Raw genomic sequence first — 15067 nt, 5'->3', positions numbered from 1 at the left:
CTGAAGTAGTTTGTTTTTTTAATCATGTGCATCTACCAGAACAATTGCTTTTTGTTTTGTCCTTGTGATTGGCCCATTGATTTCACTTGAGACCAAGAAGTGGAGGGACAGCTGCAAGAAGCACTAAAGAATCCAATCAAAGGAAAAAGGTGATAGATTGAGAATGCTGCTGGTGGTGGCAGCAGTGAGCAGAGATTCAGACATTTGGTGCTTTTCTTTTTCTGAAAATACCTTCCCCAAATTTTCACCCAGGGAAATTGGCCTTGACATCAAAAGATTATGCTCCCCTACATAATTTCAACTTTTTCACAAATCAAATGAGTCACTTGGGCAGAAAAAGCATTATCCCCAAATTCCCTCAGGGTAGTTGCAAAGGATTTGTTTACAGGTAGAACTGCCACTAAGTCCTTGCCTGCCTGCTATATGGCTCTCAGAGCTTGGATGAAAATTACATTCTGAACAATGTTTGTTAGTCTCAAAAGTGCTACAAGATTCCTTTGCATTCTGAAGAAAGGCAGACAATCTTCCTTTCCCTGCTTCCTAGTTTTATTCAGAACATGAAAGAGCTGGCAGACCCTTGGGCATAAGCTCCTGTGTTGTTAAAAAAAGAATTATAGTGATTACCTAAAACATTTTTTCCACCTCAGAAGCTAGAATTGTTTTTTCTTTCTTCTATATCCTATTGGCATTGTGTGCATTTAACTGTGAATTATGAGTGAAATAAAACCAAAAGCCCTCCCCTTAAAGACAGAAATGCATTATCTCAGGGAGCAGTTACTATGGGCTACAACTATATACTCAAGGTGAATGTTGTATCCTGCACAGGCTACACTTCAGCAAGAACAGAGACCCAGGAGCATGAATAATAAATCTGAAAGAAAAAAGGAAATTGACACCAAGTGCTTTTAGATGGACTGAATTTGATTTTAAAAGCCCAACATATTAGTTGGATTCAATCAAGATTAACAGAAAAACATATTTACTTAAGAGTAAAGGTAAAGGTTTTCACCTGACATTAAGTCTAGTCGTGTCCAAATCTGGGGGTTGCTGCTCATCTCCATGTCTAAGCCAAAGAGCAGGCATTATCCATAGATGCCTCCAGGATCATGTGGCAAGCATGACTTCATGGCGTTCCATTACCTTCCCTTCAGAGCAGTACCTATTGATCTACTCACATTTGCATGTTTTTAAACTGCTAGGTTGGCAGAAGCTGGGGCTAACAGCAGGAGATCACCCCGCTCCCCGGATTCGAACCGCCGATCTTTCAGCAGCAAGTTCAGCAGCTCAGCGGTTTAACCCACTGCGCCATTGGGGGCAGATATATTTACTTAAAATATTTTATTTATTTTTATTTTATAGCCTATCCCACCCCAAACTAGCCTGTTGACAGACTTCCACACTAGTGGGTCAGCCAACAGACTCTGAGCACTAATCCTTCTTGTACAAAAGCTATCCAAAGAACTGAACCTATTGTGGTAACAGGTTGGCTTTGGTTGGTGATGGCAATGATCATGATGCAGCTGTCAGAATTCTGTTCCAGCTGCACAATGACCAAACTTCTCTTTCCAAAAACCCATCCACATTTTCTTTGATGCATCCCCTCTCCTAAATGACTGTTGCTCACGCTAGTGGAGAGCAGTAGAGTAGAAGTGACTCAATCAACCCTTTTCTTTTAGTGGGATGCACAGCAGAAATGCCATTCAGAGGGATTTCCCAAGGATACCAGATGATCCCTGGAGATACCTTTGTCTCCAATTAAAGAAGAATAGTAGGGCTTGGCTTTCCAACTCCAACTACTGTTTATGGGGAGAGGGGTCTGCCCCAGTGAGAAGGTGACTGTGTGTGTGTGGAGGGGAGTTTACACTGGGAGACATATAGCTGATTGCTAAAGATACATCTCCACATACAATTTCTCACCTATTGTGTTTAGCACCTAGATAGCTTTATCATTCATGAACTTTTTAATTGTCCCTTAAAACCACCGAAGTAAGCTTCTATCACCATCTCTGTGGATAGCAAATTCCTCAGTTTAACTCTGAGTCGTTTAAAGAAGTATTTGTCTTTTATGTTTCTGAACATTCAGCTTCAGTAAATGACATTGAACACAAGTATGATGAGGTAAGCATGTGAAGAAAGGTCTCCCTTTCCATTTTCTCCACACACAACTTGACTTTCTACACCTGTCACCCCCTGCAATTGTTTTTCTCCCATCTGAGCTATAAAAATATCTCAAACTTTGTAACCTTTTCTCAGAGGAGAGTTACTCCAGCCCCTTGATAATTTCAGTTGCCCTTTTCAGCAAGCAAAAAATGAAAGGTTAAATCTCCCTTGCTTCCCAGTGACATGACTTATACTTCAATGGCATCAAAAACATTCACAGCTGACTTGAATGAAAGATAACTTTTAAATGTTTGCACTTTATACTGTTCACAGCATTGAATGTTTCCTGTTTTTGTTTATGGAAGCCACCCTGAGTCCCTTTGGGGAGAGAGGACAAGTTAGAAATAAGGTCATTGTTATTATAACTATGACAACATATTTAAAAGTGTCATTGAAAGTGTCATGTCATGTACAAAACACATTTTAATTCTTAAATAATCTAGAATTTAAAGAAACAAAAATTGCTTCCAAGAACTAGATTAAGGTTCATCTGCTCATTACCTTTGTTTGGCAACAGCTTGTCTTTTAGTGTTTATAAGCCAGTTATAGGAGCTATGCAGCATTCATTTTTGGAAATATCGTACATGAAGTTTAACAATTATCAGCCATTTGTTTCATGCTCACAATAACTAATACGTTATAGAATCCACAATGCAATAGTGAGTGTGTACCTATAAGCCAAGATTATAGGGGGGTTTTTTTAGATCAGATCAGATTTTAAATCAAATATTCAGTTTGGGAGGTGTACCCAGCTACACCTCCCCTCCTGAGTAATTTTGTGTGCGACATTCAGAAGCAAGAACTCCATAACAATTCCTCCTCATACTAGCGATCGCTGGTGATTGGAGGATGGAAATGTCGATCTATAGCGTCTTGATTGACAAGTAAACAGACTTGTCACTCATAGCAGCTGCTACAAAGTGAGTTCAAACTGTAAGATTTTTACAATCCCTACATATTCTCTATGAAGGGTTTATGAATATAAATCAGTTTCTAATTGGTAACTGCAATCATAACTGCCATTGTGAATTCTAACAATTTAATATTTTACCTTTGACAGCCTTTAAATATCCTAAGAATATCATGTGACAATATCATATGAGTATTTGGGTGAATTTGAGATTTGGGTGAATTAGAATTTTGTTATAGCGTATTTTTACAAGGATTTACCACCATTTGCAGAATACTAATATGGCAAGAAAAAACTGACAGATTTGCCACATTTCAGTAAATTTTTAATCAGGATTTTGTCATGTTCTTCTATGCCCACAGGTCAACTGTGGATGAACGGATCTGATCATATGTTTTTAAATTTATTTATTGTAATTTTATATTTAATATTTTTAATTGTTTTTAATTGTTTAATATCGATTTTGTGTAGGCATCAAATTGTTGCCATTGTTGTAAGCCGCCCTGAGTCCCTTTGGGCGAGAAGGGCGGGATATAAATGCTGGAAATAAATAAATAATAAATTGCCAAGTGTGGGTTCTCATGTCTGGGTATGGGTGTGGACCCTGGTCTCCAAGTTAGTCCAGTACTCATCATGTTGGCACTATTTTGGAATATCAGAATTTACCAAAAATTCAAATGTGGCATTAAGCAAAACTGGCAGAATTGCCCAGAGTTGTCCTTGTAGAATGATTTTAAACACCTTTACATGGAAGTTATGTCCTTTCCCAGCAATGTTTGGCACTGTCAGTTTAACATTCATTCTTTATGTTCTATTTTGTCTCTGCAGGTTTAATCTGCAATTTACCAAAAACACAGACAGGCAAAAACTGGGATGTGATCCAAAATCATTTTGAAGTGAGGTACATCGTTGGCATGGTACGGCAATAGCTCCTTTTTCTACCTATTTCCTGACATACAGAATTCCTGTAAAGGAGCACTAAGGGAAGGCTTTTGGGAGTCAATATATTCATGTGAGGGAAGGCAAATCAAGCAAAAGCAAGTGTTTCTGTCAAGGGATTGTGAAATCCAATAACGATTCTGCTTTTATGCCAAACAACCTTTTGTAGGATACATATTTCTCAACAATTTGAAAGGGAAATGACAAAGCTCTCCCCTGCCAAAGAACCATATGCTTTCATTTTCTTGTATCCTTTCAGACAGGACCATCATTTTCCAAGGTATGATTCTTCCAGCCCTTGCACAAGAAAATGAACTGGTATGATGAAGCATAAGGAATGTCACTGTTAATGTCACTTTTGAAGTCTATAGCCTCCCATGGTGCTAGGAAGCATTGCAATTCATGTGAAGACGCTGCTGCATTGCTCATGGTCACCAGTGAAACAATGTCGAGTCTTCTTCAAAGTTTGCCCAGGATAAATATATAGAAGAAGGGAACTAAGATTGTTTCATCAGGGAGGAAATGTTTACATCAAACCAAATACATCCATTGTCTAAAGCATAATTCTTTTGTTTTTGTTAGTTTCAGGCAGAGAGAAGGTCTATACAGACCACTGAAACATCATAACCTACCCACTGTAGTTCTTTTCTTTCCTACATGGATACACACGAGCTGCTACTTCACCAGTTGTAACATGTGTGTGTGTGTGTGTGTGTGTGTATATACATTATATATACTGGAAACTTGATATCTGCATGTTTAATTTTTAAAAGAGTAAAATTCAGGATGCTAAATTCCATGCATCATCAAACTCTGCCATGGCCTGGCACAATGGAAGAAGCACAGACTGTAAGGAATTTGGGGAAGTCCTTAGATAAAAAAAATTGTTCCAAAATATTTCCTTTTGACCAACTGCAGTGTCTATGATATACAATGTTCCATCCAAATCTTCTATCTTTGAATGGGGTGAAGACTTCCTAATCCAGTTTGTGAAAATATCACAGATGCTCTTTCTAAAAGGTAAAGGTAAACGTTTTCCCTGACATTAAGTCTAGTCATGTCTGACTCTGGGGGATGTTGCTCATCTCCATTTCTAAGCCAAAGAGCTGGCATTGTCCGTAGACACCTCCAAGGTCATGTGGCCAGCATGACTTCATGGAGCACTGTTACCTTCCCGCCAAAGCGGTACCTATTGATCTACTCACATTTGCATGTTTTTGAACTGCTAGGTTGGCAGAAGCTGGGGCTAACAGCAGGTGCTCACCCTGCTCCCCGAATTCAAACCACCGACCTTTCAGTCAACAGGTTCAGAAACTCAGCAGTTTATGCCACCGGGATCTCGAATGCTCTTTCTAAAACCCTGCAAGTTGCTCAAAATTTGCATTTCAGGGAGTCCCTTCTCTACACTGTGAGGCTTTCATATGCACAGCAACATGCCTGTTAGAAGTCCCCAGTTTTAAGACCTTGCGTCTAACAACAACCAGACGCAGAGCCTTTTCAGTAGTGGCGCCATCTCTTTGGAACACCTTGCCACCTGAAGTTCGTGCCTTGCGGGACTTGTTGGCCTTCCGTAGGGCATGTAAGACACACCTGTTTCGACAGGCTTTTGAGTTCTGTTGTTGATGTTTTAAAAGGTGCTTTTAGGATGTTTTTAAAGATATTTTTTAAGATGTTTTTTAAAGATGTTTTTAAGATGTTTTTAAATTGTTCATTTTAGCCAGTTCTTGTAAGCCGCTCCGAGCCCTAGGGGAGTGGCGGCATATAAGTTTGAAAAATAAATAAATAAATAAATAAATAAAATAGTTCATACGCTTGTTTTACAAATGACACTTCACATGACAAGGGTCAGTCTAGCAAGTGGGAGGGTTATGTTTGCTCATCAACAAAAAAGGCATTGCATTTGAATTTTGTAACACGGTAAGAGCTCTGAAATAAAAGAAGTTCTCTTCATGAAAACACCTTAATGTTTTTTGGGGAGGCCAGGCAGTGAGAATATAACAAATGCATCTGAAAATAGAGGAACGAGAAAGCCCATAATTTCAAAGAGGTAACGCAATGGAATTAACTCTTACATCCAAGACAGGAATGGGCAGCAGTATCCTAAAACTTGTCATCACATAAACTCAAAATACAAAGTCCAATATTAATAACCCTAAAAGTACGACTGAGATTAAGACATACATGAATATCTGTTTATTGTTTGTGTTTATTGATTATTGACATCATCAATAAATAATCCTGGGTCTTTCTCAAATTGGCAATTAGAAGGAAAAGTCACAATGGTTGCTTCAAAAGATACTTTCTGCCACACAGCATGTCATCCAAAGAGGCAATGCTTAGTTTGCAGCAGGCTGTTGATTCTTTCTTGAGCTCAGTCATATACTCAAAGAAACTACCATGAAAAGCAATGTTTCAGACCAAAGTACCTTGTCACAAACAACATGTTGGGGTGACATGTGGTTTTTGGTTAACATTTCTTCTCACCATTAATGGGCTATGCCCAAACCAATTTGCAGCTGATCCTTGACTTTGCCCTACGTTTTGTCTGCCTGGCTTGGCAGCTTCACATACAGGGTTTCAAGAGGAGCAGCCATGCTAGTTTGCTGAAGCAAAAATAACAATGCATCATGTCACACCTTGCAGATGAACACACTTTCTCTGGCCTAATATTTTTTCTTAACTATAAAGGAAACTACTAATTAAAAAAATAGAATTATAAGCACCTTTCCTACATAAGAGGCAGGTAAACTAATCCCCACATGGCATTTTCCTAGTTTAAAACATCCATCCAGAAGTATTTGGTGTGATTTTTAACTGTTATAATGTTTAAATTTTTATGTCTATTTTAAAAAAATATTTAATATTTTAAGCTTTGATTATATATGTGTTTTGGGGCATCAAATTGTGCCATGTGTAGGCTGCCTTGAGCCCCCTTCGGGGTGAGAAAGGCGAGGTATAAATGGGGCAAATAAATAAATAAACAGCCTACTATAAAATGCCATCACCCTAATCTGATGGCTAGTTTTAACATCATGGATTACTTTCATAGATCTCATATTTAGTTGGAGTTTCTTTGTCTCCATGTTTCCAGGTTCCCAGTTTATGAAGGTAGAAAGGGTAGGCTAACTTTTAAAGGTCTTTTTTAAATCCAAGTAAGCTGAGTTTCTAGTGCTGTGCATGTCTTCTACTGCTCAATGTCTGTCTGTCTGTCTCTGTCTCTATTTCCCTCTTCACATATTCCTTGACATAGTCTCCCCCATTCCTCATGAGTGCATGACAATATGCAAAGAAAGACTCACAAGTGACCATGTGTTGTGTGTTCGTCCATTGTCAAAACTCACCTGCTAATTGGCAACAGCCAAAACATACCCAAGAGTAGTGAATTACAAAACTCTCAATTTCATCACATTGCTATTGGGGAAAGTAATTGCTGGAGTAACTCATTGTACACCACAAGCTGTGGACATTATCAAAGAGATTTAAAGACAGGCTTAAAGCTAATCTAAAAAATAAACACCAAGATCTGGGAAGCCCTGGCATTCGAATGTTCTAACTGGAGGTCAGCTGTTACCAACAGTGCTGTGGATTTTGAAGAGACACAAATAGGGGACGAAAGGGAGAAATGTGCCAAGTGGAAGGCACAACAACCAAATACTTGTAGTGACTCCCTTCCATTTAGAAATAATGATGATGATGATGATAATAATAATGATAATAATAATTTTATTTCTTACCTGCTCCTGCGCCTGGCTCTAGGCTAATCACAGCAGAGTCAAAACACACAAACATTGCAAAAATTTTATAAACCCAAATATTAAAATGTAGTTCTATAAAAGGTACATGTTAAAATATATTTCTATAAAATACATATTAAACACACGGAACAGAAATTAAAACACAGAACACAAGTTTAAAAGTCATGCTTAAGACTAGCCGGGGAGGTCTGCCAGAAGAAACAGGTCTAGATGGATTTAAAATTCTGACAGCTCATTTAGCTGTTGAAGGTCTTCTGGCAGGTCGTTCCACATTCTTGGGGTGGCCAATGAAAAGGTCCTCTGGGTGACAGTCATCAATCAGGTTCTGGTGGGTTAGAGTAGCCACCCTCAAAATACTTAAGTGTTTGGGGTGGATTGTACAGGAGAAGATGATCCTGTAGGTAACCTGGACCCAAACGATGTAGAGCAGTGGTTCTCAACCTGGGGTCCCCAGATGTGTCTGGCCTACAACTCCTGGAAACCCCAGCCAGTTTACCAGCTGTTAGGATTTCTAGGAGTTGAAGGCTAAAAACACCTGCGGAGTCCAGATTGAGAACCACGGATGTAGGGCTTTAAAGGTCAAACCAACACCTTGTACTTTGCCCAGAATCTAATTGGCAGGCAATTAAGTGACTTTAGGATAGGTGCAATATGCTCACTCCTGGATGTTCCTGTAACCAAGCTGTCTGCCATATTTTGGACCAGCTGGATTTTCCAAACTTGGTACAAAGGTAGTCTAATATAAAGTGCATTGCAGAAGCCCAGCCTTAAGGTTACCAGTCTGTGCTCTACTATCTTTAAGTCCCCCAAATCTAGGAATGGGCACAGCTGGCATATCAGCTGAAGTTGGTAATAAACTGGTAATCTATGTCCTCATTGCAAAAGATCATGGAGATCCAGAACAGGTTTCTACAGTCACTGCCCTTGGAAGACCATCATACTTGGCCACGAGTGATTGCCTATGATGATAACATCACACTGCCCATCACCAGAACTACTGAATTAATTGAATTCATGTAAGTGTTAACCTACCCAGTTATCACTGATTCAGTATGTTTACTGGAGCTGGAGCTAATAAATGGATTTAGGTTGATATCTCAACCAGTGGGATTGTTTCTAATGCAGATTCAAGCCTGAAAGTCATATTTCTAGAAGGACTGCTCTCGGACACACTGTTCCTGCCTCTTCTCTCTGGGCTGCTATGATAACATTCTATATAAGCAGAGAGGGATTTAATTGTATTATCTATTGCCATGCACCTTAAGTGTGTACAAAAAAGAGTTGCTATTTCCATTTTAGAGAGTAATTAAGGAATGGCTCAGAAGGAAATACTCTCATTCCCTTTATTAATTATCAAGGGTTCTCTCATGCCATAGTGTTTTTTGTAAGCTATTATCATTGCCACTTTAAAAATATGCCATTTGACTGTAGAGTTTTGTCTGCTTTTTGATCTGAATAGCTGCTGTATACTCAAATTTGTGTTACATGGATTATATGGGCAGTAATTAGACACTACTCTTGTTACTATATTATTAAACCTCTTGAGGCACTTAACTTCAACAATAGGCTAATAACAGACTGTTTACAACAATTTTTAGTATGTGGTGAAACAATGAGAATCAACAGCCCCACAACTATAAACATACTCTAAGGTTTTGCGCAACTCTCCTCCATCTTTCATTCTTGACAGACTAGAGAGATGGGCCGAAACTAACAAAATGAAGTTCAACAGGGACAAATGCAAGATACTTCACTTCGGCAGAAAAAATGGAAATCAAAGATACAGAATGGGGGACGCCTGGCTTGACAGCAGTGTGTGCGAAAAAGATCTTGGAGTCCTCGTGGACAACAAGTTAAACATGAGCCTACAATGTGATGCGGCAGCTAAAAAAGCCAATGGGATTTTGGCCTGCATCAATAGGGGAATAACGTCTAGATCCAGGGAAGTCATGCTCCCCCTCTATTCTGCCTTGGTCAGACCACACCTGGAATACTGTGTCCAGTTTTGGGCACCGCAGATGAAGGGAGATGCTGACAAGCTGGAAAGCGTCCAGAGGAGGGCGACTAAAATGATTAAGGGTCTGGAGAACAAGCCCTATGAGGAGAGGCTTAAAGAGCTGGGCATGTTTAGCCTGCAGAAGAGAAGGGTGAGAGGAGACATGATAGCCATGTACAAATATGTGAGGGGAAGTCATAGGGAGGAGGGAGCAAGCTTATTTTCTGCTGCCCTGCAGACTAGGACACGGAACAATGGCTTCAAACTACAGGAAAGGAGATTCCACCTGAACATCAGGAAGAACTTCCTCACTGTGAGGGCTGTTCGGCAGTGGAACTCTCTCCCCCGGAATGTGGTGGAGGCTCCTTCTTTGGAAGCTTTTAAGCAGAGGCTGGATGGCCATCTGTCGGGGGTGCTTTGAATGCGATTTCCTGCTTCTTAGCGGGGGGTTGGACTAGATGGCCCTTGAGGTCTCTTCCAACTCTACTATTCTATGATTCTATGATTCTATGATTCAACGAGAAGGCTTGATTTCTTTCTTGTCTGTCCCTGTAGTCTTTCACTCTGACACTGAAGTGAACACCTGACCAGATTGTAAAACCTGGCACAGGGCAGTAGAGGCACTGCAGTTATTCCTTTTCCCCTTCCTGGCACTATGCAAAGTCGTGATTTGTTTGTTGGGACCCTAAGTGACTGATTCTAACATTGGACGTGACTTCTTTGTAAATCTTTCCTGGAAAAGAATGGATGATAACCACTGGGTGCTGCTGCGTATTTTCCAGTCTTGTTTATGTTCCAAGAAAAGTGGAAGAAAGGGAAAAGAAAGCCAACAATTTTGTCACCTCACTTAACCCTATGAATAAGGAGTTTACTAAGTTGTTGAGGTTGCTAACAGAGGTGTGCTTACATCCAAACAGTGTAGAGCTTACTCCTAAGTAGGAATGATAGAGTAGAGCTTACTCTAGGACTGTCTAGGACTGCACTAGCATCCCAACCTTCTTCCCTTGAGACCTGCTTGTCCTTGCTTCCTCCTCCTCCTCCTCTACCACCACCACGGTCAGTATTTTGCCCAAGACTGTCATTATTTCCACCAGCAGGACAGTCGTGATTGTTGTGCCTACCTGCCATGGAGTGGGGCGGGGGGCTTCCCTCTGCCGTCTCCTCCTCCCCGTACAGCAGGTTGGGATAAAAAAGAGCCCCTTCCTGCTTGCCCATCCCCTGCTCCCCCCTGCCTGAGGCTCCTCCTCCTCCTCCTCTCCTGGCCCCTCCGTTGAACTCGGACACGTGTGCGTGTTCGTGGGCTCTCTCGCGCGCGAGTGTGCCTGTGCGTGTCAGAGCCGGCGGCGGGGAATGCACGTGTGAGTGCGCGCACTCGAGGAACATCTGGAGGGAGAAAGAACCGGGTTTCGCTTCTTGCTTTCTCTTTCTCTGTCCTCGGGCTTCTTTGTCGTTCCCCTTCCCCTCCTCTCCCATTTCACCCTGCACGCATACAGCACCCCTGCTCTCTGTGCCACCTGGAGAAGGATGAGAGGGGAGCTGCTCCCACCCATGGAAGGAGGCTGTTCCCGAGGCTGGGGCGCTTGAGGTGGGAGGGCTGCGGGGCGGCAGAGAGAGAGAAAGAGAGCGAGCCCTGAATGGGACTGCTGGGTCTCCCTCCGCTGGCTTCCTTTTCTCCCTCTTCCTCGCCGTCGGCGGCTTCCCTGGCGGGGAGCTGCTGCGCCGCCGCCTGATCAGCCCCAGCGACAGCTGCCTGGCCGCCCCTGGGATCAGCACCACGGACAGCGCCGCTCGTTCAGCACCAGGGCCAGCTCCCCCCTCCCCCTTCGCCTCTGCAGCCCGGGACGCGGAGCATGGAGGGCCCCGGCTGGAACCTGAGCGAGCCCAACGGCACCCAGCGGTGGTGCGGCAGCGGCCCCAACAGCAGCCTGGGAGGCCCTGGGGGCAATCCCTGCGCCCCCGGCAGCCCTTCCATGGTCACCGCCATCGTCATCATGGCCCTCTACTCCGTGGTCTGCGTGGTGGGACTCTTCGGCAACTTCTTGGTCATGTATGTCATCGTCAGGTAAGGCTGAGCCAGTGGTAAGGGAGAGAAAGGAGGAGGAGGACCCAGAGGAAGGAAAGAGGGAAGGAAAGAAGCAAGAACGGGGCAGCTGGTGGGCAGGCGAAAGAGGGAAAGTTGGAGGTGGGAGGGGCATCCTCGGTTTCTATTTATTTTTGTTTATTTGCTTCATTGTTACCCTCTTTTCCTCATCATATAGGATCTCAAGGCAGCGATGGTAAATATTTATTTATTTATTTATTTATTTACAGTATTTATATGCCGCCCTTCTCACCCCAAAGGGGACTCAGGGCGGATTACAATGAACACATATATGGCAAACATTCAATGCCAGCAGACAAAAAACATATATAGACAGACACAGAGGCATTTAACATTTTTTTCCAGCTTCACGATTCCGGCCACAGGGGGAGCTGTTGCTTCACTGTTCACTAGTGGCTGTACTTCCTCATTCCATTCCTCGTGTTTTGCTAGCAGTTTTATGATGTTGTAAATTAGTTAAATTAGCCTCCCGCATAAAGCGTACCTAAATTTCCCTAATTGACAGATGCAACTGTCTTTTGGGGCTGCATAGGTCAACAGCAAGCCGGGCTATTTAATGGTCGGGGGCTTAACCCGACCTGGGCTTCGAACTCATGACCTCTCGGTCAGTAGTGATTTATTGCAGCTGGTTACTAGCCAGCTGCGCCACAGCCCGGCCCAGGACACAGTGCAAATCGAAACAATGCACATTAAAATATGAGTATAAAATGAATAATTAAATAAAAACAGTTAGGGGTTGCATGGCCAGAATCAATGGGGTTTGCTGTGAATTTCCCCGGGCTGTATGGCTATGTTCCAGAAGCATTCTCTCCTAACGTTTCGCCCGCATCTTTGGCAGGCATCTCAGAGGTTGTGAGGTCTGTTGGAAACTAGGCAAGTGGGGAGATATAATCTGTGGAATGTTTAGGGTGGGAGAAATGGAAACATTCACACCTGCCTCCAACAGACAAGAATTCTTTCTCCCACCCTGGATATTCCACAGATATATTAACCCCGCTTGCATAGTTTCCACTATACCTCACAACCTCTGAGAACGCCATACGGCCATTCAACCCGGAAAACTCACAGCAACACAATTAGGGGTTGACTGTCTGAGAGGTGGATCAGCTTCGTTCCAGCAAAGTGGCAAAAAGGCGAATGGTTCATTCCGTCGTGAGCTTCGTGGCTGCCACCCGAGTTCGATGGCCTCAGGAAGAGCTTCTCTCTTTCCCTCGGGGAGAGAAAGGGAAGGCTCCTATTGCCCTTTCCCAAGTGTCCTCCCCAGCTCCTGTGTCCGGGTGAGTCCATTCTTTCCGGGGGCTGCCCAAGATGCTGAACCGATTGTTCCAAAAATCGGCATTTTGTAAGTGAGAGTGATCTTGCGAAAGTCCTCTCTGCGCACCTCAAGAGAGCAGCTGAGGAAGAGCGAAGCCTGGCAGGGAGCAAATCTCGGCCGCGTTCTTGTGGCCCCCCACCAACTCGCACCCAGGTTTCCTTTTTACTTTCCACCCCGTCAAGAAAAACAATATTAGAAAATGGCAGTGTGAGGGAGAAAGATACTCGGAAGGCACGTTATTGTCAATACATCTTAGTTGGATGTCAAAGGATTAATGTGTGCTGCGACGCTCCTGTGCTGGCAGCGAGAGAAGGTTGAAAAAAAAAGCAACAGTCCACAGATGTGGGCATCTCATCCAATCCATTTGTGGGCGGGGTGCTTTGGGAAACCAAAGGGCATTCCGAAAGGGGAGGGGCTCTTCTGCTTGGGTTCCCACTTCAATGGAGAATGTATGGTTGGTTAGGAGCCCTCTCTCACACTCTGCTGAAAGATATGGAATGGAATAAAGTTCGCAAATTCAATCAAATAAAAGCTATGGAGGGGGGAGTGTGCAATTAAAAAAGAACTCTTGTGCACTTTAAATATTCAAGTAATAAGTTGCATTTTCTTAATTTTTTAAAATGTAATTGATAACAGGAACAGTTGGTTGCTGTGAGTTTTCCAGGCTGTATGGCCATGTTGCAGAAGCATTCTCTCCTGAAATTTTGCCCACATCTGTGGCAGGCATCCTCAGAGGTGTGAGGTCTGTTGGAAACTGGCAAGCGCGATTTATACAGCAGAGTCTCACTTATCCAAACCTCGTTTATCCAAGCCTCTGGATTATCCAAGCCATTTTTGTAGTCAATGTTTTCAATATATCGTGATATTTTGGTGCTAAATTCGTAAATACAGTAATTACAACATAACATTACTGCGTATTGAACTACCTTTTCTGTCAAATTTGTTGTATAACATGAAGTTTTGGTGCTTAATTTATAAAATCATAACCTAATTTGATGTTTAATAGGCTTTTCCTTAATCCCTCCTTATTATCCAAGATATTCGCTTATCCAAGCTTCTGCCGGCCCGTTTATCTTGGATAAGTGAGACTCTACTGTATATCCATGGAAAGTCCAGGTTGGGAGAAAAAACCCTTGTCTCTTTGAAGCAAGTGTGAATGTTGCAATTGATCAACTTGATTTGCATTTAATGGCCTTGCAGATTCAAAGCCTGGCTTCTTCCTGCCTGAGGAAATCCTTTGTTGAGAGGTGTTAGATGGCCCTGATTGTTTCCTGTCTGTAATTCCTCTGTTTTCTGCATGTTGTTCTTTATTTACTGTCCTGATTTTAGAGTTTTTTTAAAATACCACTAGCCAGATTTTGTTCATTTTCATGGTTTTCCCCTTTCTGTTGAAATTGTCCACATGCTTGTGGATTTCAGTGGCTTTTCTGTGTAGTTTGACATGGAGGTTGTTAGAGTGGTCCAGCATTTCTGTGTTCTCAAATAATACGCTGTGTCCAGGTTGGTTCTTCAAGTGCTCTGCTATGGCTGACTTCTCTCGTTGAGTTAGTCTGCAGTGCCTTTCATGTTCCTTGATTCGTGTTTGGGTAATGCTGCGTTTGTTGGTCCTTATGTAGACTTGTCCACACCTGCAGAGATGAGAGGATTCCACTTGTCCTTTGCTGAATGTAGCATTTATTGGATTTTCTTGATGGGTCTGCATTTGTAGATTGTGTTTCTTCATCAGCTTCCCTATGCAGTACCATTAACAATCAAAACAAACAGACCATGATCTTCTAGAATCAAAAACTCTGATAAAATGTCATGCAATGGAACACCTGGACGCTAAGTATGTTTGCATATACAGAAAGATTTTCTATGTATTTTACAGAGATGTGTATGAATTACAGAA

The 15067-nt window shown here is 42.3% G+C and overlaps 2 protein-coding genes across 3 annotated transcripts in view; one reads left to right on the top strand and one right to left on the bottom strand.

The window, feature by feature from the left end:
• LOC134299444 (uncharacterized) overlaps positions 1-11310 on the bottom strand; it is a 66813-nt gene extending 55503 nt beyond the window's left edge. Inside the window, exons 1-2 of the mRNA XM_062982263.1 lie at positions 11307-11310; positions 10882-11221 (exon numbers count right to left, since the gene is read on the bottom strand). Of these exons, the coding sequence (XP_062838333.1) occupies positions 10882-11221; positions 11307-11310 (344 nt within the window). The remainder of the gene's footprint in view (positions 1-10881; positions 11222-11306) is intronic.
• The window catches only part of oprm1 (opioid receptor mu 1), a 31080-nt gene continuing 27232 nt past the window's right edge, over positions 11220-15067 (top strand). Inside the window, exon 1 of one of the 2 annotated variants that reach the window (XM_003215799.4) lies at positions 11220-11822. In XM_003215799.4, coding sequence (XP_003215847.2) covers positions 11611-11822 — 212 coding nt within the window. In that variant the 5' untranslated portion in view covers positions 11220-11610. Of the gene's footprint in view, positions 11823-11901; positions 13139-15067 lie in introns of those variants that run through there. The other variant, XM_008123726.3, reaches the window with a different exon arrangement.

This window comes from Anolis carolinensis, chromosome 1 (assembly GCF_035594765.1).
Source record: "Anolis carolinensis isolate JA03-04 chromosome 1, rAnoCar3.1.pri, whole genome shotgun sequence".
Classification (NCBI taxonomy): domain Eukaryota; kingdom Metazoa; phylum Chordata; class Lepidosauria; order Squamata; family Dactyloidae; genus Anolis; species Anolis carolinensis.
This window is presented reverse-complemented; position numbering and strand designations above follow the sequence as displayed.